This window comes from Squalius cephalus (assembly GCF_949319135.1).
Source record: "Squalius cephalus genome assembly, chromosome: 9".
Classification (NCBI taxonomy): domain Eukaryota; kingdom Metazoa; phylum Chordata; class Actinopteri; order Cypriniformes; family Leuciscidae; genus Squalius; species Squalius cephalus.
Window position 1 is genome coordinate 8,161,895 of NC_137130.1, and position 27,689 is coordinate 8,189,583.

The 27,689-nt window shown below is 41.1% G+C and overlaps 1 protein-coding gene across 1 annotated transcript in view; it reads left to right on the forward strand.

Moving 5' to 3' along the window:
• Positions 1-27,689, forward strand: part of ttn.2 (titin, tandem duplicate 2) — a 164,393-nt gene that overhangs the window by 120,799 nt on the left and 15,905 nt on the right. Inside the window, exons 205-220 of the mRNA XM_079880510.1 lie at positions 59-17,161; positions 17,275-17,571; positions 17,677-18,264; positions 18,362-18,664; positions 18,790-19,374; positions 19,611-19,910; positions 19,988-20,290; positions 20,411-20,716; positions 20,817-22,583; positions 22,727-23,020; positions 23,645-23,923; positions 24,011-24,310; positions 24,403-26,469; positions 26,582-26,884; positions 26,974-27,279; positions 27,387-27,677. Of these exons, the coding sequence (XP_079736636.1) occupies positions 59-17,161; positions 17,275-17,571; positions 17,677-18,264; positions 18,362-18,664; positions 18,790-19,374; positions 19,611-19,910; positions 19,988-20,290; positions 20,411-20,716; positions 20,817-22,583; positions 22,727-23,020; positions 23,645-23,923; positions 24,011-24,310; positions 24,403-26,469; positions 26,582-26,884; positions 26,974-27,279; positions 27,387-27,677 (25,392 nt within the window). The remainder of the gene's footprint in view (positions 1-58; positions 17,162-17,274; positions 17,572-17,676; positions 18,265-18,361; positions 18,665-18,789; positions 19,375-19,610; positions 19,911-19,987; positions 20,291-20,410; positions 20,717-20,816; positions 22,584-22,726; positions 23,021-23,644; positions 23,924-24,010; positions 24,311-24,402; positions 26,470-26,581; positions 26,885-26,973; positions 27,280-27,386; positions 27,678-27,689) is intronic.

Genomic DNA, 27,689 nt, shown 5'->3' on the forward strand with positions numbered 1-27,689 from the left:
TTCATTTTTGTCCCAAAGAATTTTGATTATTTATCATTATCATTTAATTATTTTTCAGATCCACCAGGGCCTCCATCCAACCCACGAATTACTGACACCACCAAAACAACAGCAACATTTAACTGGGGTAGACCCTTCTATGATGGTGGTCTTGATGTTACAGGATACTTTGTTGAACATAAAAAGGAAGGAGATGATGATTGGGTCCAAGATACAACTACTCCCTTGAGAATAACAGAATTTGTAGTTTCAAGTCTACAATCAGGAGGAAAATATCACTTCAGAGTCAGTGCACAGAACTCAGAAGGACTTGGAGAACCCTCTGAAGTTGAGCAAGTTATTGAACTGGTGGATCGAGAGGAGGTTCCTGACTTTGAACTTGATGCAGAACTGAGAAAAACACTTGTTGTGAAGTCAGGTGCTTCAATCCGCATATTTGTGCCAATCAAGGGCCGGCCAGCTCCAGAAGTAACATGGCATAAGGAAGACATACCTCTTAAAGGCCGTGCTCACATTGACACTACTGAATCATACACTCTAGTAGTCATCCCTGAGTGTACAAGATATGATGCTGGGAAATATGTCCTAACATTAGAAAATGTTGCTGGAAAGAAGACTGGATTTGTCAATGTTCGTGTTGTGGACACCCCAGGACCTCCAGTAAATTTGAAACCAAGGGAAATCACAAAGCATAGCATTACTTTACAATGGGAGATTCCAATTATTGATGGTGGTTCAAAGATCAAAAATTATATTATTGAAAAGCGGGAGGCAACACGAAAGGCTTACTCAACCATAACTGCAAACTGGCAGAAATGCTCGTACAAAATTCCAGATTTGGAAGAGGGCGCAGAATATTACTTCAGAGTTTTAGCTGAGAATGAAATGGGTATTGGTGAACCAGCAGAGACACCTGAACCAATAAGAGCTTCTCAGGCTCCTTCTGCACCAGATAATCTGATTGTTTCTGATGTTTCCAAAGACACAGCAACTCTTGCATGGACAAAACCAAAATATGATGGTGGTAGTCGAATAACTGGCTATGTGATAGAGGCTCAGCTGAAAGATTCTGATCAGTGGACCCATGTGACAACAATAAAAGCTTTGGACTACACTGCAACAGAATTGTTGGAAAATGCAGAATATGTGTTCCGCATCTTTGCTGTAAACATGTCAGGCAGGAGTGAGCCTCGTGAAAGTCGACCAGTTGTAATTAAGGAGCAAACCACAGCTCCAGAATTTGACCTCAGAGGTATACATCAGAAGATTGTGGTAGCTAAAGCAGGTGATAATCTTAAAGTTGAGATCCCTGTTCTGGGTCGCCCAAGACCACTTGTTGTATGGACGAAAGAAGATCAGGAACTTAAACAAACACAGAGAATAAACGTTGAAAATACTGCAACTTCTACTATTCTTAACATTAATGAAATTAAGAGAAAAGATGGAGGACAGTATTCAGTGACTGGAAAGAACATCTTAGGTACTCTGACTGAAATTATTACTGTTCAAGTACATGATATTCCAGGACCTCCAACTGGACCAATAAAAGTGGATGAAGTTTCTTGTGACTATGTTCTAATATCATGGGAAGCTCCAGAAAATGATGGAGGAGTTCCTATTAATAACTACATTGTTGAGATGCGTGAGACCACTGGTACATCCTGGGTGGAACTGGCAGCAACTGTTATCCGCACAACATTCAAAGCTGCACGCCTTACAACTGGCATTGAATATCAATTCCGTGTTAAAGCTCAGAACAGATATGGTGTTGGACCCTACATAACATCACAACCGGTGGTGGCTGCTTATCCATTTGATGTACCAGGACAGCCAGGAATTCCACAAATAGTTGCCTTCACCAAGGATTCAATGACAATCAGCTGGAATGAACCCTCTTCAGATGGAGGTAGCCCAATTTTAGGATACCACATTGAGAGGAAAGAGAAGAACAGCATACTTTGGCAGAGGATCAGCAAAGCTCCAGTCGTTGGCAATATGTTTAAATCACCAGGTCTGATTGATGGTATTGCATATGAATTCCGTGTTATTGCAGAAAATCTGGCTGGTCTCAGCAAAGCAAGCAAGCCATCTGAGATGACATATGCACTAGATCCGATAGACTCCCCAAGTCAACCAGTGGCCCTTAACATTACTAGGCATGAAGTTACTCTTCAGTGGACAAAGCCAGAGGGTGATGGTGGTTTCTCAATAACTGGATATACAGTCGAGAAAAAAGAACTTCCTAATGGTCGCTGGCTCAAAGCCAACTTCAGCAACATTCTTGAAACAAACTTTACTGTGAGTGGTCTCACAGAAGATGCTTCTTATGAATTCCGTGTATTAGCAAGGAACTCAGCTGGAGCGGTTAGTAAACCATCTAAACCTTCAGAGGTCATTGTCTGCAGAGATGACATTGAAGAGCCGAAGATTGATGCTGATGCAAGTTTCAGTAGTGGTGTGGTAGTGAAAGCAGGTGATGTCTTCAAGCTAGATGCACATGTTACAGGTCGCCCAATTCCATCCTTGGTTTGGACTAAAGATGGCAAGGAGCTTGAAGATACTGGAAAACTAGAGATCAAAACATCAGATTTCTATACTTGCTTGATTAACAAAGATTCTTTACGTAGAGATGGTGGTGCATACACTCTAACTGCTAGCAATCCGGGAGGATTTGCCAAATTTGTCTTCAATGTTAAAGTTCTTGACAGACCTGGCCCACCTGAGGGACCACTGCATGTCACAGACATGACAACAGAGAAATGTATTCTGTCATGGCTGCCACCACTTCATGATGGAGGAGGAAAGATTGAATATTACATCATTCAAAGACGTGAAACAAGTAGACTTACATGGACAAATGTAGCCACAGATTTACAAGTTAACCGCTATAAGGTTACCAAATTGCTGAAAGGAAATGAATATATCTTCAGAGTCATGGCTGTGAACAAGTATGGAGTTGGGGAACCTCTTGAATCTGAGCCTGCTGTTGCCACTAACCCATATGTGCCTTCTGATCCTCCACAGCCACCAGAAGTAACTTCTATCACAAAAGATTCAATGGTGGTTTGTTGGGGACATCCTGAACATAATGGCGGAAGTAGTATAAATACCTATATCATTGAGAGGAGAGATAAAACTGGTCTTCGTTGGGTAAAATGCAATAAAAGGACTGTTACTGATCTGCGCCTCAAAGTGTCAGGACTAACACCTGGACATGAGTATGAATACAGAATCTTAGCTGAAAATGCTGCTGGCTTAAGTGCACCAAGCCCTTCAAGCCCATTTTACAAAGCATGTGACACAATATTCCAACCTGGACCACCTGGAAATCCTAGGGTTTTGGATACAACAAAGTCATCCATTACTCTTGCTTGGAATAAACCAGTTTATGATGGTGGCTCAGATATCACAGGCTATATTGTTGAAACATGCCTGCCAGAGGAAGATGAGTGGACAATTGTCACTCCAAAGGCAGGTCTAACAGCAACATCATTCACCATAACCAACCTTATTGAAAACCAAGAATACAAGATCAACATTTCAGCTCTTAACTGTGAAGGTGTTGGAGAACCAGCCTCTGTGCCTGGTTCACCTAAAGCAGAAGACAGATTCCTTCCACCTGAAGTTGAGCTTGACTCAGACCTCCGCAAAGTAGTGAACATCAGAGCATGCAGTACCTTAAGATTATTTGTGCCAATTAAAGGAAGACCTGCTCCTGAAGTCAGATGGTCAAGGGAGAATGGTGAACCCCTTGATAGAGCATCCATTGATATTACATCATCCTTCACCACACTGCTTATTGAGAATGTAAACAGATTTGATGGTGGAAAGTACATGCTAACAGTGGAAAACAGTTCAGGAGCTAAAACAGCATTTGTTAATGTCAGAGTTCTTGACACTCCTGGTGCACCTCAAAACCTTACAATCAAAGAAATAACAAAAGATTCTGCTTCACTCATCTGGGATCCTCCAGTCATTGATGGTGGATCAAGAATCAGGCATTATATTGTTGAAAAACGTGAATCAACAAGAAAAGCATATTCCATTGTTAATGCCTCTTGTCCCAAAACAAGCTGGAGAATTGGAGGCTTACAAGAGGGAAGCTTGTATTCCTTCAGAATTTTAGCTGAAAATGAGTATGGTGTTGGTCTTCCAGTAGAGACCATGGAAGCTATAAAAATCTCTGAGAAGCCTCTTCCTCCTGGAAAAGTGACTCTAAAAGAAGTAACTGGAAACAGTGTAACACTTTCTTGGGAGAAGCCGGACAGTGATGGAGGAAGCAGAATTATTGGTTATATTATCGAGATGCAAACGAAAAACAGTGAAAAATGGACCCAAGTAATGACTGTTAAAGTAACAGAGGCAGTTGTTGTTGGCTTAATACAAGGTGAAGAATACTCCTTCCGTATTTCAGCAACCAATGAAAAGGGAACCAGTGATCCACGTCCACTTAATGTCCCTGTGGTTGCTATGGATGTTGTTATTGCTCCTGCCTTCAAACTTGTATTCAGCACATACAGTGTTCTGGCAGGTGATGATCTGAAAATTGATGTGCCATATGTTGCCCAGCCCAAGGCAGCAGTTACCTGGCAAAAAGATGGCATTGCTTTGAAAGAAACAACAAGAGTAAATGCTGAAGTGGCAGAGAAACACCTTTACCTTGTGGTAAAAGAGGCAACACGGGATGATGTGGGCAAATATACTATTAAACTGACAAACTCAGTTGGTGAAGCTACAGCAGACATCAATGTTATTGTACTTGATAAACCTGGACCACCAACTGGCCCAATCAAAATAGATGAGGTAACTGCAGACAGTGTTACATTATCATGGGAGCCTCCAGAGTATGAAGGAGGCTGTAGTATTAATAACTACATTGTTGAAAAGCGAGACACATCCACCACAAATTGGCAGATTGTTTCTGCAACAGTTGCGAGAACAACAACTAAAGCTGCAAGATTAAAGACTGGCTGTGAATATCAATTTAGGATTGCTGCTGAAAATCGATATGGAAAGAGTTCCGTTCTTCTCTCTGCGAATATTGTTGCACAATATCCCTTTGAGATTCCAAATCCAACAGGAACTCCCACTGTTCAGTCTGCTACTAAAGAAAGCATGGTTATTGTGTGGAACAAACCCAGTAGTGATGGTGGAAGCAAGATTTTGGGATATCATATTGAGTTTAAGGAAAGAAACAGCTTGTTGTGGGTAAAACAAAACAAAACAATCATTCCAGACACAAGATTCAAGATAGGTGGCCTTGAAGAAGGCATTGAATATGAATTTAGAGTTTATGCTGAGAATATAGTTGGGCTAAGCAAAGCAAGCAAAGTATCAGAAATCCAGGTGGCTAGAGATCCATGTGATCCTCCAGGCAAACCTGAAGCAGTTATCGTCACAAGAAGCTCTGTAACACTCAGGTGGACACCACCACACTTTGATGGCGGCAGTAAGATCACTGGATATGTCGTTGAGAAGAAAGAATTGCCTAATGGCCGCTGGATGAAAGCCTCTTTTGCTAATATCATTGAGACAGAATTTGTCGTCAGTGGTTTGGTAGAGGAGCAGCAGTATGAGTTCCGTGTCATTGCAAGAAATGCTGCTGGCGTGTCTAGCGCTCCATCAGACAGCACTGGTGCAATCACAGCAAAGGATGAAGTTGATCCACCCAAAATTGACTTGGATGCTAAATATTCACAAACTATTGTTGTTAATGCTGGTGAATCATTCAAAGTAGATGCAGGGATACTTGGCAAACCCATTCCTTCAGTTCATTGGATAAAAGCTGGCGAAGAACTTACAAATACTGCAAGATTTGAGATCAAGAATACTGACTTCACAACTACTCTTAGTGTGAAGGAGGCTATCCGTGTTGATGGAGGCCAGTATACCTTACTACTGAAAAATGTTGGTGGCGAGAAATCAGTTAGCGTCAATGTCAAGGTTCTGGACAGACCTGGACCTCCAGATGGCCCAATCTCAATCTATGGGGTTACCAGTGAAAAGTGCTGCATTTCCTGGAAAACTCCATTGCATGATGGTGGTGCGGAGGTGTCTCATTACATAGTGGAAAGACGAGAGACCAGCCGATTAGTTTGGACTGTTGTGGAATCTAAGGTACAAACCCTCAATCTTAAAATTTCAAAACTCCTTCCTGGAAATGAGTATATTTTCAGAGTGATACCTGTAAATAAATATGGAATTGGTGAGCCTTTGGAATCTGATCCAGTGATTGCAGCAAATCCGTTTGTGCCACCTGATTCACCAAGTAATGTTGAAGTGTCAAATATAACAAAGGATTCCATGGTTATCACATGGGAAAGACCCACTAATGATGGTGGTAACGCAATTACAGGATATATAGTTGAAAAGAGAGACAAAGAGGGCGTTAGGTGGACAAGATGCAACAAACGTGTAGTGAGTGAACTACGCTTTAGAGTAGCAGGTCTTCTTGAAAACCGAAGTTATGAATTCCGTGTGTCTGCTGAGAATGCAGCTGGGGCTGGTAAACCAAGTACACCCACAGTGTACTTCAAAGCAGTGGATCCAGTCTTCAAGCCCGGTCCACCAAACAACCCTAGGGTAATTGATGTCTCAAGAGCATCTGTTATCCTGCATTGGGGCAAGCCAATTTATGATGGTGGATGTGAGATTCAAAGTTACATTGTTGAGGCCTATGAAGTCACTTCTGATGAATGGATGATGTGTACACCACCCTCAGGAATAACAGAGACAAGATTTGAGGTTAAAAAACTCCTTGAAAAGCATGAGTATAAATTCAGAATCTGTGCCATCAATAAGGTTGGCGTGGGAGAAACTGCCGATATCCCTGGATCCATTATCATAGAGGATAAACTTGAAGCACCAGATATTGATCTTGATGCTGACCTGAGAAAGATGATCACTGTCAGGTCTGGAGGCTCTCTTAGATTGTTTGTTCCTATCCGTGGACGGCCAACCCCTGAAGTCAAGTGGGGAAAGGCTGAAGGTGAAATCAATGAGGCAGCTCAGATTGATATTACAAGCAGTTTCACTTCACTCGTAATTGAAAATGTTAATAGATTTGACAGTGGAAAATATACTTTAACTCTGGAAAATGCCATTGGAACAAAATCTGCATTTATTAGTGTCAGAGTATTAGATACTCCTGATGCACCTGCAAACTTCCGTGTGAAGGAAATAACAAAAAATTCAGTCACTCTTACCTGGGAGCCACCTTTGTTGGATGGTGGAGCTAAAATAAAAAACTACATTGTTGAAAAACGAGAGAGTACAAGAAAGGTGTTCTCAGCTGTTACTTCCTGCAACAAGATGACATGGAAAATTGAACCACTCCAAGAGGGGAGCATCTATTTCTTCAGAGTTCTTGCTGAAAACGAACACGGAATTGGATTGCCTGCAGAGACTCTAGAACCTCTGAAAATCTCAGAGGTGCCACAAACTCCTGGTAAAGTTTCTGTAGTGGATGTAACACGGAAGAGTGTTTCTCTCAAATGGGAAAAACCAGAGCATGATGGGGGCAGCAGAATTACTCATTATGAAATTGAAATGCAAGCAAAAGATCAAGATAAATGGTCTCTTTGTGCTCAAGTAAAATCCCTTGACACTGTTGTAACTAATTTAGCCCAAGGTGGGGAGTACCATTTTAGAGTCATTGCTGTTAATGATAAAGGAAAGAGCGATCCCAGACTCCTTGCAAATCCTGTTGTTGCAAAGGACCTCACTATTGAGCCCTCAGTGAGAACAAAACTTAGTACATACAATGTACAGGTTGGGCAAGATTTGAAAATTGAAGCACGAATTGCTGGTCATCCAAAACCAACAATTACATGGTCCAAAGATGGTTCAGCTCTGAAACAGACCACAAGAGTAAATGTTGCTGACACTGCACATCATACCACTCTTACGATCAAAGATGCAACAAGAGAAGATGGTGGTATGTATAACATTGCTGTGGCTAATGTACTTGGACAAAAGGAAGCCACTGTTGAAATAATCATACTTGAAAAACCTGGCCCACCAACAGGCCCAGTCAGGATTGATGAAGTGAGTGCAGAGAGCATTACACTGTCTTGGGACCCACCAACATACACTGGAGGCTGTCAGATTTCAAATTATATTGTCCAAAAGAGAGACACCACCACCACAAACTGGGTAGTTGTTTCTGCCACAGTAGCAAGGACAACACTTAAAGTTTGTAATTTAAAAACTGGATCTGAATACCAGTTTAGGATCTTTGCTGAGAATAGATATGGTAAAAGCTATGGCATTGACTCAGATCCAGTTCTTGCCCAGTATCCTTTCAAAGAGCCTGGGCCTCCAGGAACTCCATTTGTGTCTGTATTCACAAAGGAGTCTATGGTAGTTGAATGGCACAAACCAGTCTCAGATGGTGGAAGTGCTATTCTAGGATATCATCTTGAGAGAAAAGAGAAAAACAGTATTCTTTGGACAAAGATCAATAAAACACTCATTCAAGACACCAGATTCAAAACATCTTCATTGGAAGAGGGCATTGAATATGAGTTCAGAGTCTATGCTGAAAACATAGTTGGAATTGGAATGTGCAGCAAAATCTCTGAGGGTTGTGTGGCACGTGACCCATGTGACCCACCAGGCACCCCTGTGCCAGTGATTGTGACAAGGCACTCAGTGAAACTTAGATGGACACCACCAGAATTTGATGGAGGTAGCCTTGTCACTGGATATGTTGTGGAGAAACGAGACCTGCCAGAGGGCCGTTGGATGAAAGCTAGTTTTGCTAACATTCTTGAAACTGAATTTACAGTCACAGGCCTGACAGAAGACTACAAATATGATTTCAGAGTTATTGCCAGAAATGGAGCTGGATCGGTCAGTAGGCCCTCTGGGAGCACTGGCTCAATTACAGCAAAGGATGAAGTTGAACCACCAACCTATGAGGTTGCCTCAGAATATTGCCAGATTTTGACCGTGAATGCTGGAGACACATTTACCCTGGAAGCATCCGTTCTAGGAAAGCCAATTCCAACAATGCAGTGGTTTAAGGGCGATGTGGAAGTCGAGAATTCTGCAAGAGCTGAGATCAAGAACATTGACTTCAAAGCAATTCTTGTCGTCAAAGATGCCATTCGGATTGATGGAGGACAATACACATTGCACCTCACTAATGTGGCTGGAACGAAGTCTGTCTCCTTCAATGTAAAGGTGCTAGATAGACCTGGACCCCCTGAAGGTCCTTTGACCATTTCTGGTGTAACATGTGAGAAGTGTTCGTTGTCATGGCTACCTCCAAGACATGATGGTGGCAGTAGCATTTCTCACTATATCATACAGAAAAGAGAAACAAGTCGTCTTGCTTGGACTGTAGTTTCAGGTGATTGTGGAGCAACAATGTTTAAAGTTACCAAGCTTTTACAAGGAAATGAATACATATTCCGTATCATGGCTGTCAACAAGTATGGAGATGGTGAACCACTTGAATCTGCTCCAGTGATTATGAGAAATCCTTTTGTTTTACCTGGGCCACCTAAAGACCTAGAAATAACAAATATATCAAGGGACTCTATGACGGTATGTTGGACTCGTCCTGAGACTGATGGTGGAAGTGAGATTGTTGGTTACATCGTAGAGAAGAGAGACAGAGCTGGAGTCCGGTGGACAAAATGTAACAAACGCAGGGTCACAGACTTACGTTTCAGAGTCACAGGCTTAACAGAGGATCATGAATATGAATTCAGGTTATCTGCAGAAAATGCTGCTGGAGTTGGACAACCAAGTCCACCAACTGTTTATTACAAAGCCTGTGATCCAACATTTAAGCCTGGCCCACCAACTAATGTACACCTTGTTGACACTACAAAGAATTCAATTACAATTGCATGGAGTAGACCAATATATGATGGTGGCTTAGACATCCAGGGCTATGTTGTTGAGATATGTAAAGTTGATGAAGAAGAATGGACCACATGTACTCCACCCTCTGGATTAAGTGATACTAAATTTACAATTACTAAACTCACTGAACACCAAGAATACAAAGTTCACATATGTGCCCTAAATAAACTGGGTGTTGGTGAACCAGTGGCCATCCAAGGAACCGTCAAACCAGTGGATAAGATGGATGCACCTGAAATTGAGCTTGACTCTGAGTTGAGAAAAGGTATTGTTGTGCGTGCTGGAGGTTCTATGAGAATTAACATACCATTCAAAGGACGCCCCATTCCTGAGATAAACTGGACCAAGGATGAGGGAGATTTACCAGATAAAGCCCAATTAGAAAAGGGATCAGATTACACCCAGTTATCAATTGATATATGTGACAGAAATGATGCTGGAAAATACATTCTGACTTTGGTAAATAGTGCTGGCACTAAATCAGCATTTGTGTCAGTAAAAGTACTTGATACACCAGGTGCTCCACAGAACCTTGTTGTGAAAGATATAACAAGAAATTATGCCACCCTGGTTTGGCAACCACCACTTATTGATGGTGGTTCCAAAATAAAAAATTACATCATTGACAAGAGGGAATCAAATAGACAAGGATTTGCAAACATTACTACTAAGTGCTCCAAGACCAGCTTCCGAGTTGGTGATCTGACAGAGGGTGGTATTTATTACTTCAGAATCATGGCAGAAAATGAATTTGGAATTGGTCTGCCTGTAGAAACAGAAGAATCTGTGAAGACAGCTGATCCTCCTCTATCTGTTGGCAAGGTAACTTTGACTGATTTGACAAAAACCACAGCATCACTTTCCTGGGATAAACCAGATCATGATGGTGGTAGTAGAATCTTGGGTTATTATATTGAAATGCAGCCAAAAGGATCAGAGGAATGGACAGTTGCTGCAGTCACCAAAACATGTGAGGGTATGGTGACCGGACTTAGTTCAGGACAAGAGTACCTCTTCAGAGTTTTAGCTTACAATGAGAAAGGAAAAAGTGACCCAAGGCCATTAGCTGCTCCGGTCATTGCCAAGGATGTAACTATTGAACCATGCATCAAAATACTTTCCAACACATACAGTGTTCAAGCTGGTGAAGATCTCAAAGTGGAAATACCATTTAAAGGTCGTCCAACTCCAAAGATTGCATGGATGAAAGATAAACAACCTCTGAAAGAAACAACTAGATTAAATGTCTCAAGCACGGCAACATCAACAGTTCTTAAAATTAAAGAAGCAAATAGAGAGGACTCTGGAAAGTACACGATCACAGCCACAAATAATATAGGTATGGTCACAGAGGAAGTTGGGATAATCATTCTTGACAAACCAGGCCCACCAGTCGGACCAGTCAAAATTGAGGAAGTAAGTGCCACCTATGTTACCATGTCCTGGGAACCACCAGTATACACAGGAGGTTGTCAGATAAACAACTACATAGTGGAAAAACGTGATACAACCACTACTAACTGGCAGATTGTTTCAGCAACCATTGCTCGTACCACAATCAAAATCTCAAAGCTGAAGACTGGTTCTGAATATCAGTTTAGAGTGTTTGCTGAGAACAGATATGGAAAAAGCACATCGTTGGATTCAGCACCAGTTGTGGTCAGTTATCCTTTCACTGAGCCTGCAGCTCCTGGTGCTCCATTTGTTTCATCAGTGACAAAAGACCACATGACAATTGAATGGAAACCTCCCAGCAATAATGGAGGCAGCCCTATTATTGGGTATCACCTGGAACGTAAAGAAAAGAACAGCATTTTATGGACTAAACTTAACAAGCTTCTTATTACTGACACTCGATTGAGAACAAATGGTCTGGAGGAGGGAATTGAATATGAATACAGAGTGTATGCTGAGAATATTGCAGGAATCAGTCCATCAAGCAAAGTCTCAGAAAGTGTTGTTGCACGTGATCCATGTGATCCCCCTGGAACTCCTGAAGCAATTGTTATTACAAGAAATCTGATAACTCTTCAGTGGTCTAAACCACAGTATGATGGTGGCAGTGCAATTACAGGATACATCATTGAAAGAAAGAAGCTGCCTGAAGGTCGTTGGATGAAGGCCAGTTTCACAAATATCATAGACACACAATTTACAATAACTGAATTAGAAGAAGAACAAAGATATGAATTTAGAGTAATAGCCAGAAATGCAGCTGGTATTTTAAGTGTACCCTCTGAAAGCACTGGACCAATTACTGCTCAGGATGAGATTGAAGCTCCATCTGTCTCTATGGATTCAACATTTAAAGATGTTACCATTGTAAAGGCTGGTGAATCATTTACTATTGATGCTGATATTGCTGGCAAACCTCTTCCTGATATTATGTGGCTTAAGGATGGAAAGGAAATTGACACTACTACACCTAGAATGGAGATTAAATCCACCATCACAAGAACAGTTTTGACTGTTAAGGACTGCATCAGAGTAGATGGTGGTCATTTCCTCTTAAGTCTTAGTAATGTTGGTGGAACAAAGCAGGTACCCATTAATGTAAAGGTTCTTGATAGACCTGGTCCACCTGATGGCCCTCTGAAAATAACTGGTGTCACAGCAGAAAAATGCTATTTGCATTGGAGCCACCCATCACATGATGGTGGAGCTGGTATTTCTCATTACATCATTGAAAAAAGGGAAACTAGTAGACTGTCTTGGACAGTAGTGGAACCAACAATTCAAGCTATCAGTTACAAAGTCACTAAACTCCTACCTGGTAATGAGTATATATTCAGAGTCATGGCAGTAAACAAGTATGGTATTGGTGAACCACTTGAATCTGAACCTGTCCTTGCAAAAAATCCTTTCAACAAACCTGGACCACCTTCAACTCCAGAAGCAAGTGCAATCACCAGAGACTCAATAGTCCTCACATGGGAACGGCCAGAGGAGGATGGTGGATCACAAATTGATGGTTATGTTCTTGAGAAACGTGATAAAGAGGGTATCCGATGGACAAAGTGTAACAAGAAAAGACTCAATGACTTGAGATTCAGAGCCACTGGGCTTACAGACGGACACTTCTATGAATTCAGAGTATCTGCTGAAAATGCTGCTGGTGTGGGCACACCAAGTGAACCATCTGAATATTACAAAGCTTGTGATGCAACTTATTCCCCTGGTCCTCCTAATAATCCTAAAGTGACAGACCACTCAAGCACAACTGTTTCCTTAGCATGGAGTAGACCAATTTATGATGGCGGTGCAACGGTCTCAGGATACATTGTTGAGGCGAAGGAAGTTAGTGAAGATGAATGGACTGTGTGCACTCCTCCAACCGGTGTGCAAACAACTCACTTCACAGTAAAAAGATTAAAGGAAAATGCAGAATACAACTTCCGTATCTGTGCAATTAATATTGAGGGGGCTGGAGAACATGTTGATGTTCCAGGATCTGTAATTGCTGCTGAAAAACTTGAAGCTCCTGAGGTAGAACTTGATTCAGATCTTAGGAAATGTGTGACTGTGCGTGCCAGTGCAACACTACGCTTAATTGTCACTATAAGGGGAAGGCCTGAGCCAGAGGTTAAGTGGACAAAGGCAGATGGTACCTTACCAGAGCGTGCTCAAATTGAAGTTACAGGCTCTTACACTGTGCTTGTTATTGACAATGTTAATCGATTTGACACAGGAAAGTATGTTGTGACCCTTGATAATATTTGTGGCTCAAAATCTGCATTTATTAATGTCAAAGTCCTTGACTCTCCAAGTGCTCCAGTGAACTTTGAAATTAGGGATGTAAAGAGAGACTTTGTCCTTCTACAATGGGAGCCTCCACAAATCGATGGTGGAGCCAAGATCACCCATTACATTGTGGAGAAGCGTGAATCTAAAAGGCTGGCATTCACAACTGTGACAAACAGTTGTGTCAGAAATTCATTCAAGGTTGATGATCTCCAAGAAGGAGGTCTTTACCACTTCCGTGTATTGGCTGTGAATGAACTTGGTGTTGGTTTGCCTGCAGAGACCACAGAGGCTATCAAAGTATCCCAAGCACCCTTACCACCTGGTAAAATTACAGTTGTTGATGTAACTCGCCACACTGTTACTCTAGCATGGGAAAAGCCAGATCATGATGGTGGCAGCAAAATCACAGGCTATGTGGTGGAAATGATGACTAAGGGATCAGATAAATGGACAGTATGTGCTACAGTAAAGGCATTGGAAGCCACAATTGAAGGGCTTACAACAGGAGAGGAATACAGCTTCAGAATTACAGCATTTAATGACAAAGGAAAGAGTGATACTAAACCGCTGGGAGCACCTGTTGTGGCAAGAGATATTACTATTGAACCCATTATTGATTTGCTGTTTAATACCTACAGTGTAAAATCGGGAGATGATCTCAAAATAGATGTTCCATTCAGAGGCAGACCATCTCCAGAGGTTACATGGAAAAAGGATGGTCACTCATTGAAGCAAACAACTAGAGTTAATGTTCTGACATCAAAGACAGCATCCAAGATTGTCATCAAGGATGCAACAAGAGAGGATGTTGGAAAATATGAAATTACTTTAACCAATTCATTTGGTGTCAAATCAGCAGAAATATGCGTCATTGTTCTTGATAAACCGGGTCCACCAGGTGCAATCAAGGTAGATGAATTAAGTGCTGATTTTATTTCACTATCATGGGACCCTCCAATTTATGATGGTGGCTGTCAAATTAATAATTATGTAGTTGAGAAGAGAGATACGACCACTACAGCATGGCAAATTGTTTCAGCAACAGTTGCAAGAACATCAATCAAAATAACTCGTTTGACACAAGGAACAGAATATCAGTTCCGTGTTGCTGCAGAGAACCGTTACGGTAAAAGCCATGCAATTGACTCTGCCCCAATTGTTGCGCAGTACCCTTTCACACCTCCAGGCCCTCCAACCAGTCTTCAAGTTTCTCATGCCACTAAATCAGGAATGCTAGTTACTTGGAACAGACCAGCAAGTGATGGTGGAAGTCCAGTCATTGGATATCACTTGGAATGCAAAGATCAGAGCAGCATTCTCTGGACAAAGATGAACAGAGTACTTATTCCAGAAACTCAGTTCAAAGTAACTGGTTTGGAAGAAGGCCTCTTCTATCAGTATAGAGTATATGCTGAAAATTTAGCTGGCATTGGACCTTGCACAAAGGTATGTGATCCTGTTTCTGCCCGAGATCCATGTGCGCCTCCAGGTCAGCCAATAGTTATGAACATCACAAGAACATCTGTTTCCCTCTCCTGGGCAAAACCTGAGTATGATGGTGGAGCTAAGGTGACTGGTTACATTGTTGAACGCAGTGAACTTCCAGATGGTCGGTGGTTAAAGTGTAATTTCACTAATCTTCAAGAAACATTCTTTGATGTCACTGGTCTAATTGAAGATCAAAGATATGATTTCCGTCTCATTGCTAAGAATGCAGCTGGCTTACTTAGTGAACCATCAGAGGGTACAGGACCTGTAACTGTAAAAGATGATGTTGATCCACCACGCATCACAATTGAGGACAAGCTAAGACAACTGGTTGTAGTGAAAGCTGGAGACATACTGAGAATTGATGCTGAAATATCAGGACGTCCAATTCCTGTGATTTCATGGGCAAAGGATGGAAAAGAAATTGAAGCCAAGGCCAGATTTGAGATTTCGTCAACAATGACTAGTACAACACTAATTGTGACAGATGCTATTAGACGCGACTCAGGACAGTATGTTCTTACATTGCAAAATGTTGCAGGCACCAGATCTTTAGCAGTAAACTGTAAGGTGCTGGACAGGCCCGGCCCATCATCTGGACCATTGGAAGTAACTGGTTTGACTGCAGAGAAATGTACATTGGCCTGGGGACCCCCGCAAGAAAATGGAGGTGCAGAAATTCAGCACTACATAGTTGAGAAACGTGAAACAAGCCGGCTTGCCTGGACTCTTGTCTATGCAGACATGAAGGCCACAACATGTAAAGTAACAAAACTGCTCAAAGGTAATGAGTATATATTTAGAGTTCGGGGAGTTAATAAGTATGGAACAGGTGAAGCTCTTGAGAGTGATCCTGCTAAGGCAATGGATCCATTTACAGTCCCTGCTGCACCAACAGATGTTGAAGTCACCAGTGTTACAAGTGAAGCAATGACAATTTGCTGGGAAAGACCTGTCTCTGATGGAGGCAGTAGCATTTATGGCTATGTAATAGAGAAACGTGAGAAAACCGGTCTTCGTTGGGTACGTGTCAACAAAAAGCCTGTTTATGACTTAAGAGTAAAAGCTTCCAAACTTCGTGAAGGATGCGAGTATGAATACAGAGTATATGCTGAGAATGCTGCTGGTTTGAGTGCACCCAGTGTACCTTGTCCATTGACAAAGGCAGAGGATCCACTGTTCCTACCATCACCTCCATCTAAACCTAAAATAATTGATTCTACTAAAACATCTATAACACTGTCTTGGAACAAGCCATTATTTGATGGTGGCTCTCCAGTTACAGGATACATGGTGGAATACAGGAAAACCAATGATGAGGACTGGACAGTTGGTGTCAGTAACACTAAGAGCACAGAGTTCACAGTGGTTGGACTCACACTAGGATCAGAGTATATCTTTGTAGTCAGATCAATTAACAAGATTGGTCCAAGTGAGCCAAGCAATGAAACCGATCCACAGTTAGCAAAGGACAGAGAAGATGAGCCAGTTTTCCTAATCAGTAATGAAATGAGGAAGACACTGATTGTCAAAGATGGCAGCTCATTTACCCTTAGAATCCCATTCAAGGGGAAGCCTGTCCCACATGTAATGTGGAACAAACCAGATGTTGATCTGAGAGTAAGGGCAGCTATTGATACAACTGATAACTGCACATCTATCACAATTGAGCAAGCTACAAGAGATGACTCAGGGAAATACACTGTAACCCTCCAAAATGTTGCTGGAACTGCTACACTAACATTGAGTGTAAAGGTCCTTGATTCTCCAGGCCCACCGGCCCACATTGAGGTAAAGGAAGTCTCTAAGAGCTCTGCAACTATTTCATGGGATACTCCTGAGAATGAGGGTGGTGCTCCAGTCAAAAACTACCTTGTTGATCTCCGTGAGGCAACTAAAATGGGCTGGACCAGGATTACAGACAGTTGTCCCAGGTTGACTTATAAAGTGACTGACCTTCAAGAAGGGGGGCTTTATTATTTCAGAGTTACCGGTGAAAATGAGTATGGTATAGGAGTGCCACTTGAGACTAAAGAAGGAACAAAGATTACAGGTAAAATAAAATTATTGCATTTACCGATTGTAGCACATTTGTTTGATTATTATTTTAAATATTTTATTCATATTTTTGTTTCTTATACTTATGTTACTTATGTTTAATTTTAGAAAAACCAAGTCCACCGCCCAAGCTTGGAGTCACTGATGTCACAAAAGACAGTGTCTCACTCGCATGGCTTAAACCAGAACACGATGGAGGTAGCAGAATTACAAATTACCTGGTTGAGGCTCTTGAAAAAGGACAACAAAAGTGGATTAAGTGTGGTTCCACCAAATCGACTCACTTTGTTGTCTATGGATTGAGAGAGAATGCTGAATACTACTTCAGAGTACGGGCTGAAAACCATGCAGGACTTAGCGACCCCAAAGATATGGTTTTACCTGTGTTTGTAAAAGATCAGCTGGGTAAGTTATTTATTATTAACGATGTTTCCTTTTTACACTTGCATAATGTTTTATTTTATATGATGTTAAATTATATGTAATCTTGTTGCTTTCTTTAATCAACAGAGGCGCCTGAAATTAACATGAAGGACTTCCAACACAACACTGCCTATGTTAAAGCAGGTTCAAATCTGAAGATTGAGATCCCCATCAGTGGTAAACCGTTACCAAAAGTATCCATCTCTAAGGATGGACAGGTTCTAAAGTCAACCATGAGATTCAACTCTGACATGACAACTGACTCCCTTATCCTTTTTTTGCGTGAGAGTGTTGCTTCGGACACAGGCAGATATGATATCACAGCCTCCAACTCCAGTGGGACCACAAAGTCTTTTGTGAATATTGTGGTCCTTGACAGACCAAGTCCTCCAGTTGGCCCTATTGAACTGTATGATGTCACAGAGGACAGTGTCAATCTGAAGTGGTTGCCTCCCGCATATGATGGTGGTAGCCCAATCACCAACTACATCGTTCTCAAACGTGAGACGACTACTGCAAACTGGAAAGAAGTATCATCTGCTGTTGCAAGGTGCACAATCAAGATCATGAAGCTGATTACTGGAATTGAGTACCAGTTTAGAATCAGGGCTGAGAATCGCTTTGGCATCAGTGAGCACATTGATTCACAGACTGTTACAGTCAGTCTTCCATACAGTGAGTAAAATGCTTCTCTACATCATAAGCAGTAAATTGGTAAATACAAATGTATCCCCATTAAGCATCTATAAAAACCCATGACATTTTGTTTCAGCACTCCCCGTGGCACCTTCACAACCATGGGTATCAGCGGTAACAAAGGAAAGTATTACTGTTAACTGGAAGGAGCCATCTTCAGATGGTGGAAGCCATGTATTTGGATATCACCTTCAGATGAAAGACAGAAATAGCATTCTTTGGCAGAAAGTTAACACAACTGTTGTCCGTGCTACACACTTCAAAGTATCAAACGTGAACGCTGGTCTGATCTATGAGTTCAAGGTTGCAGCTGAAAATGCTGCTGGTATTGGTCCAGTTAGCATTCCCTCAGATCCTGTGCTTGCAATTGATGCATGTGGTAAGCATTTAGTTCCCTTTAAGTTGATTGTTCCATATACTTGAACCATTAGTATTAATAATTATAGTTTAATCCATTGAGAAATTTCTAATTAACATTAATTACCACTGTTTATTCCCCAACAGAACCTCCAAACAACCTTAGAGTCACTGATATCACAAAGAGTTCAATTAGCCTTGCCTGGCAGAAACCCTCATATGATGGAGGAAGTAAAATTACTGGATATTTGATTGAAAGTAAAGATGGTCCAAAAGGCAGATGGTCAAAAGCTAATTTGACAAATGTTACTGACACAAAGTTCACCGTATCAGGCTTGACTCAGAATGAATCTTATGAATTCCGGGTCATGGCTAAGAATGCAGTTGGCTCCATTAGTAACCCATCAGCAACTGTTGGACCAGTCGAATGCGTGGACACTTATGGTGCCCCTGAGATTGAACTTCCTCAAGAATATCTTGATGTTGTAAAATACAAAGCAGGTGCTACAGTTCAGCTTAAAATAGGTATTATTGCTAAACCTCAACCAACAATTGAATGGTACAAGGATGGAAAAGAGCTAGAGTCTGGAGGTCAGATTTCTATCTCCAACACCACTGACTCTGCATGCATCTCAGTCAAGGAAGCCAACCGTTTGAACACTGGAACATATGAACTTAAGATCAAGAACTCTTTAGGCTCAGCGTATGCTGCTGTCAGAGTACTTGTCCAAGGTATGTTGCAAAGTTTACTGCTAAATATCTTTTAATAGCTTGCATTATATCTAACACTATTTCCATGAATCATTTTATTTTTAAATTACATTTTATTATGTAGTTATTTTACTTTTAAGGAATCAAGAAAAAAATAGCTGTATTAAGTACATTTAATTCATTGCATGCCTTAATTCATTAGCTTTGATAGTCCTAATTTGAAATTTTTTTGCTACATTTTTGCTCACCTTCATCAGACAAACCAGGACCACCTGCTGGAGACATAGAGTTCAAGAAAATCACAGCAGCTACTATGACCATCATGTGGGACCCTCCAGCTGATGAAGGTGGTGCAATGGTTACCCACTACATTGTGGAGAAACGTGAGACAAGCAGAATTTTGTGGTCCATTATCTCAGAAAAACTAGAAGACTGCATTGTCACTGTCCCAAGGCTAATTAAGGGCAATGAATACATTTTCCGTGTTCGTGGTGTGAACAAATATGGAGTCGGAGATCCTCTGGAATCTAGACCAGTAATTGCACAGAATTCCTTTGGTAAGAAAAAATTTAATCTAACATTTTTATTATTACCATTAAATTTGTGACCTAATGTGATTCATTTTGCCCAACAGTTCCTCCTAGTAAGCCTTCTAAACCACAAGTCACAATGATTACAAGATCAACAATGACTGTGGTATGGGAAAGACCAAGTTTGGATGGTGGCAGTGACATTGATGGATATTACTTGGAGAAGTGCGAGAAGAAAAGTCTACAGTGGTTCAAGGTTATTAAAGATACGATTCGTGATACCAGACAGAAAGTCAGCAACCTCACAGAAGGAAATGAATATCAGTATCGTGTCTGTGCAATCACCAAAGCTGGTGCAGGCCCATATTCTGATGCGTCCATCTTCTACAAAGCTTATGACCCAATTGGTAAGCTTTTTTGTGGTTTATTTTTTATTGTTTTATTTTCCTGAATGTGCATTAATTGTGTGCAAAGTATGCAATGATATTTAAAACAGAATTTTTTATATTTACTAATTGCTATTTTAGATCCACCAAGTGAGCCAACCAAGCTCACAGTTGTTGATTCAACAAAGACATCCATTACCCTTAGGTGGGTGAAGCCTGTCTATGATGGTGGCAGTGAAATCACAAGCTACGTTGTTGAACAAAGAATGGCTGATGAGACAGAATGGGTCACTATAAGTTCTAAAGGAGAAGTAAGGACAACTGAGTTTGTAGTGTCCCACTTGAAACCTGGAGTGTACTACTTTTTCCGTGTCTCTGCTGTTAATTGTGTTGGATCTGGACGTTCAATTGAGATGATGCAGCCAGTGCAAGCCAAAGATATTCTGGGTTTGTACTTTCTAACTGTCTGAAGCAATAAAAAAGTTGATTCAAATTATTTTATGATCCTGTGAACCTGATCAAATATGTTCTTCTTTCATTTTAACAGAGGAGGCGGATGTGGATCTTGACATGTCAATGTCAACTCAATACATAGCAAAGGCTGGTAGAGATGTGGAGATTGTAATCCCTCTTAAGGGTAGACCTGCTCCAAATGTAACATGGAGGAAGGGAGACAAGAACATTAGTGGGGATGCAAGATATGGCATCAAAAACACAGAATACTCAACTACACTCATCATTCCAAAAGTCACAAGGGATGATACTGGCAAATACCTTCTTGAAATTGAAAATGGGGTCGGAGAGCCAAAAACCATTACTGTGTCTGTTAAAGTATTGGACACACCTTCTGCTTGTAATAGGTTGATCGTGAAGAATGTAACACGAGGTAAACTCACACTGAGCTGGGAACCACCTTATATTGATGGTGGCTCTTCAATCACAAATTACACAGTTGAAAAGAAGGATGCTAAAATGAAGGCATTCACCATTGTGACAAATGAATGTACCAATACAACATACAAAGTTGATGGTCTTTCTGAAGAAATTTCCTATTTCTTCCGTGTTTCTGCTGAAAATGAATATGGTGTTGGTGATCCTTGTGAGACTGCACAGCCTGTGAGAGCAACTGAGATGCCTGGTGCTGTAAAAGATATTGTACTGGTTGACTCAACTAATACATCTGTATCTTTGGCATGGACCAAGCCTGATCATGATGGTGGCAGCCACATTTCTGAGTACATTATTGAGAAGAAGACAAAGGAAGAAGATGCCTGGAGCATTGGTGGTACATGCAGATGTTGCCACTATGAGGTAACACACCTTAAAGAGCTTTCAGAAATTTACTTTAGAGTATTTGCGAAAAATGAGAAGGGTCGCAGTGACTTCTCTCAAATTGGACCCATTACTGTAAAGGACTTCCTTATACCGCCTGAGGCAAACCTTATTGACTATCCTAACGCAGAATTAAGCGTTCGCATTGGACAAAATGTAAATATTGACTTGCCCTACAAAGGTAAACCTAAACCAACTGTTCAGTGGATGAAAGATGATGTTCCACTCAAGGAAAGCGAACAAGTTCGTTTCAGGCAAACAGAAAACAAGGCAAGTCTCATTGTAAGAAATGCAAGAAAGGACAACGCAGGAAAATACACCTTGGTCCTTGATAACAAACTTGTCAAGAACTTCTTTGACATCAAAGTGATTACACTTGGGCCACCATCTCAGCCTATAGGCCCAATCCGTTTTGATGAAATTAAAGCCCAGAGTATTATAATCTCATGGGATCAGCCCCAGGAAGATGGTGGAGGAGAGATCACCTGCTATAGTGTAGAAAAGCGAGAGACATGTCAAGCAGCATGGAAGATGGTTTGCTCTAGTGTGGTCAGGAACACATTCAAGATAACAAAATTGCTTAAGGGTACTGAATACCAATTTAGGGTACGTGCAGAGAACAAATATGGAGTGAGCGAGCCTCTAACCTCATCAGATGTGGTTGCTCAACACCAATATAAGCCACCAGGTCCACCAGGAAAACCTGTAGTATTCAATGTGACAAGTGATGGCATGACTGTTCAGTGGGATGCCCCAGGATTTGATGGTGGTTCTCCAATCACTGGATACCATCTTGAGAAAAAAGATAGGAACAGCTTATTGTGGATGAAAGTGAATTCCAGTGTTGTCTCTGGACGAGAATACAGAGCAATTGGACTTATTGAAGGTCTGGAGTATTCATTCAGAGTTTATGCGCAAAACAATGCCGGCATGAGTCCAGTCAGTGAACAGAGCAAGCACAAACTGGCAATTTCCCCTGTTGGTAAGTCTTAGTATTGTCTTTGTAACATTCATCCACGATAAGCTTTTGTCAGTGCTTATGGTTTTAATTACTTCACAGAATGCATCTTTTTGCCAAAGTTCCTTATTTTCTTCTTTTCCAAATATCTTTTCTTTTTTCTTTAGATCCTCCTGGCACCCCTAACTGCATTGATGTTACAAGAGACTCTGTAACACTTAATTGGGAACCACCAAAACGTGATGGAGGAAGTAGAATTGTGGCATACAGTGTTGAAAGGCGTCAAGGAAGAGCACGTTGGTTGAGATGCAATTTCATTGACATCAGCGAATGTCAGTTTACAGTAACAGGCCTTGCTGCTGGTGATCGCTTTGAATTTAGGGTAATTGCCAGGAATGCTGTTGGAACAGTTAGTCCACCCTCTCAGTCATCTGGCTACATCATGACCAAGGATGAAAGTGGTATGTAATTACAAAGGCATTATTCGATATAAATTGTTCTACATTAGGGCTGTAAATTTTTTATTCAAATTTCGAATATTGTTCTAATTTAAATAAAAAAATCCACATTCGAATGCAAAAAACAGTGTATTGAAATTTTAGGTTTGTGTCAGGCAGCCTTATCAGTGGTGCACGAGATGCGATGATGATGATGATGTTAGAATCGTTGTTGCGTTTTAAAGTTTTTGTTAACCTAGAGAACCACGTTTAGAAAGCCATGTAGAGTTAAAAGAAGTTAAACTTTTAGAAAACATTTCTCAATACCCCCACCCCCCCCATTCCACTAAATCTCATGTTTTGTGCTTCGTGCTTCAGTGCTTCGGCTCATTGTATTAAACTGCAAAAATACATGATGCTGTTTTGTTCATAATTATGCGATTTCCGAAATTATATTTGATTTATAAACATTAGTTTAAATGTTATCCACTTTTTTTTCATAGACAGTCTTGTTATTTAATATGCTTTGAATAAGCAATTTAATGCAGTGCATTAATATTTTGCTGATTTGCACCCTCTTGTGGCCTCAGGAGACAAGCCAAAATCTAGGAGATACTCATAAAAAACAAAAAATATTTTCTTTTTCAGTCATCCCTGAGATTGCGTTTGAAGCTGAGAAGACCCTCACCATCAAGGCCGGAGAAAACATTAAACTCAGCTGCAGTATAAGTGGACGTCCTGTACCTCAAGTCACATGGTATAAAGATGGAAAGGAAGTAGACAAAATGCTGGTTGACATCACAACTGTTATTGGATCAAGCTCACTGTTCATCAGAGATGCTGACCGCAATGACCGTGGTATCTACACAGTTGAGGCCAAGAACAGTTCAGGCACAACAAAAGTGGATGTTCTTGTCAGAGTACAAGGTATAATATAAAATCAGTTTTGATTTATAGTTTTAATAAAGTTGTTCTGGATTTAGTCGTTGCTTATTTCCACTCTGTGTTATTCAGATACCCCTGGACCACCTGAAGGCCCTCTTCGCTTCACAAATATATCTGCAGAGAAAGCTACTCTTTGGTGGAGCCCACCTGAAAATGATGGTTGTGCACCTATCATTAATTATTTGATTGAGAAGCGTGAAACTTCCAGAATTTCATGGGCGCTTGTAACATCTAAGTGTGAAGCCTGCTCCTTCAATGCCACAAAACTGATCAAAGGCAATGAATATCAGTTCCGTGTATCTGCTGTCAATAAATTTGGTGTGGGCAAGCCACTAGAGTCTGATTCAATCATTGCTCAAATGCAGTACAGTAAGTAAAAATAGTTTTTCTTGATCCAATCATTTTCTAATTTAGTACTGTTCATTCTTGACTTAAACACATTCCTTTTTGATATCTAACAGCGGTACCAGATGCTCCCGGAACACCTGACTGCACTCATGTAACAGGAAACAGTATCACTCTATGCTGGACAAGACCAAGACATGATGGAGGAAATGAGATTAAGCAATACATTCTTGAAAGACGAGAGAAGAAGAGCTTAAGATGGTTGAAGGTTTCCGCAAAGAGACCAATAACTGAACTAAGGCACAGAGTTACAAATCTTACAGAAGGAAATGAATATGAATTCCGTGTTATGGCTGAAAATGGTGCTGGAATTGGACCTGCAAGTGGTACATCCAGATTGTTCAAGTGTAGAGAACCAACAAGTGCACCCAGTGCACCAACTTTAGTGAAGGTCATTGATTCCACAAAGACATCTGTTACTTTGGAATGGACAAAACCAGTGTTTGACGGTGGCATGGAAATCATTGGTTACATTATTGAGATGTGCAAGGCAAGCCTTGAGGAATGGCACAGAGTCAACAATCAGACTTGCATCCATACACATTACAAAGTAACAGAGTTAGAACCTGGTGAAGAATATAAATTCCGTGTTTGTGCAGTCAATGGTGCTGGCAAGGGAGAATTCTCTGAGACTCCTAATGTAGTACAAACTGTTGATAGACTGACTTCACCAGAAATTGATATAGATGCAAACTTCAAGCAGACACATATTGTGAAGAACGGCGGAACAGTCTCACTTCATATTCCCTTCCGTGGAAAGCCAGCCCCACTTGCCACATGGACAAAGGCAGATGGAGATCTTGGCATAATGGTGGATATTAATACCACAGACACATTCAGCACTTTGACAATTGAAAATTGCACCAGGTATGATGCTGGAAAGTATACACTCTCTCTTGAAAACAACAGTGGTCGTAAAGCTATTACATTAACAGTCAAAGTGTTGGACACACCTGGACCACCAGGACCTCTCTCATTCAAGGATGTGACAAGAGGTGCTCTAACACTCATGTGGGATGCACCATCCAATGATGGAGGTGCACGTGTTCATCATTACATTGTTGAGAAGCGAGAGGCAAGTCGATTAAGTTGGCAAGAGGTCAGTGAAAAGTGCACACGTCAAATCCTGAGAGTGACCAACCTTGATATTGGCGTAGCATACTTTTTCAGGGTTATCGCTGAAAATCAATATGGCAAAGGTGAGCCATTTGAAATGACAGAGCCTATTATAGCCACAGAAGAGCCTGCACCACCTAAGCGACTGGATATCATTGATACTACATCCTCAACAGCCAGCTTAGTATGGATGAAGCCTGAGCATGATGGTGGAAGCCGTATTACTGGATACATTGTTGAGACTAGAAAGAAGGGCTCTGATCACTGGGTTGTAGGTGGCCAAACTAAATCTTTGAAAATGGTTCTTGAAGGCTTGGTTGAGAACACAGAATACGAGTTTCGTGTCAAGGCTCAGAATGATGCTGGCATTAGTCATCCACGAGATGCCCTAGCCTCTGTCATCATAAAGGAGCCACGTATTGAGCCAACAGCGGATCTCAGTGGCATAGATAAACAGCTCATCACTTGCAAAACTGGAAATTCATTTGCCATTGATATTCCAATCAGTGGCAGACCAGCCCCCAAGGTAACATGGAAACTTGAAGAAATGAAACTCAAAGAAACAGACAGAGTCTCAATTAAGATTTCTAAATGCAGAACCACTCTACTGGTTAAGGATGCCAAGAGAGGTGACAGTGGAAAGTATTATCTCATGCTTGAAAATTCAGCTGGATCAAAGACATTCACTGTCACCGTCATTGTCTTTGGTAGACCGACCCCACCAACTGGACCTGTTAAGGTTTCAGGAATATCATCAGAATCCTGTGTATTGACTTGGGAAGAACCTACAGATGATGGTGGAACGGACATAACCAATTATATTGTTGAGAAACGCGAGTCTGGCTCCACCACATGGCAGGTTGTGAATTCAAGTGTGAAACGGACCACCATCAAAGTAACTCATCTCACTAAGTACATGGAGTACACTTTCAGAGTCTGTGCTGAGAACAAGTTTGGTGTTAGCAAGTCTATTGAATCTCAATCTATTGTTGCTGAGCATCCATTCAGTAAGTATTTGGTATTGTATATAACTTTATCCATTGATGAAATGGAACATAAACAATTCAGTATTTATTTTTGTTGTCTCCAGTCTGATAAATGTTACATTTCTGTTTTCAGTTTCACCAAGCCCACCAACCCGCCCAGATGTAGTTTCAGTGTCTGCTAATGCAATTTCTATCCGCTGGGATGTGCCATATAATGATGGTGGAAGCCAAGTAACTGGATACTGGATTGAGAAGAAAGAGCGTAATACCATTCTGTGGGTGAGGGAGAACAAGATTCCTTGCCTTGAGTGTCACTACAAGGTCTCCAGCCTTATTGAGGGCCTTGAGTATCAGTTCAGAGTATATGCAATGAACATTGCTGGTTTGAGTAAAGCAAGTGAACCATCAAGGCCAGTACTGGCTCTAAATCCAGTTGGTAAGTTTTTTGTTACTTTCTACTATCTTTTATGTGTTATTTTTATTTATGGCTTAATATTTATCACATGTTTTTGTCTGCATTTTCAGATCCACCTGGCAAACCAGAGGTTTATGATGTAACCAAGACCTCTGTGTCTATTAAATGGTCTATACCATTCAATGACGGTGGCAGCAAGATTGTTGGATATGTTGTTGAACGCAGGGCATCCACTGATGACGAAGAAGCTCGTTGGTTAAAGTGCAACTACACTACAATCACAGAAAACTTCTTCACTATTACATCACTCCATGAGGGAGAGGAGTATGAATTCCGTGTTATTGCCAGAAATGGTGCTGGAGTCCACAGTAAGCCATCTGAATCGACAGGATTTCTCACATGCAAAGATGAATATAGTAAGATGGTTTCCTTAATTGATGCATGCTTACAGTATGTGTAGAAACACACATATACTGTATACTGTTTTGAATATGTGTTAATATATGTTATTTATTTATTTCAGCACCACCAAAGGCTGAGCTGGACAGTAAACTTGTGGGTGAGACAATCACTATTAGAGCAGGATCAGACCTTGTTCTTGATGCTGCTGTTGGTGGAAAACCAGAGCCTAAGGTTTTTTGGGCCAAGGGTGATAAGGAGCTGGATCTTGGAGAGAAATACTCACTGACGTACACAAGTACAAGAGCGATGGCAATCATTAAGTCATGTGATAGAAATGATACTGGAAGATACATCCTTACTGTGAAGAATGCAAGTGGAATCAAAACAGCTGCTGTCAATGTTAAAGTACTTGGTAAGAACATAA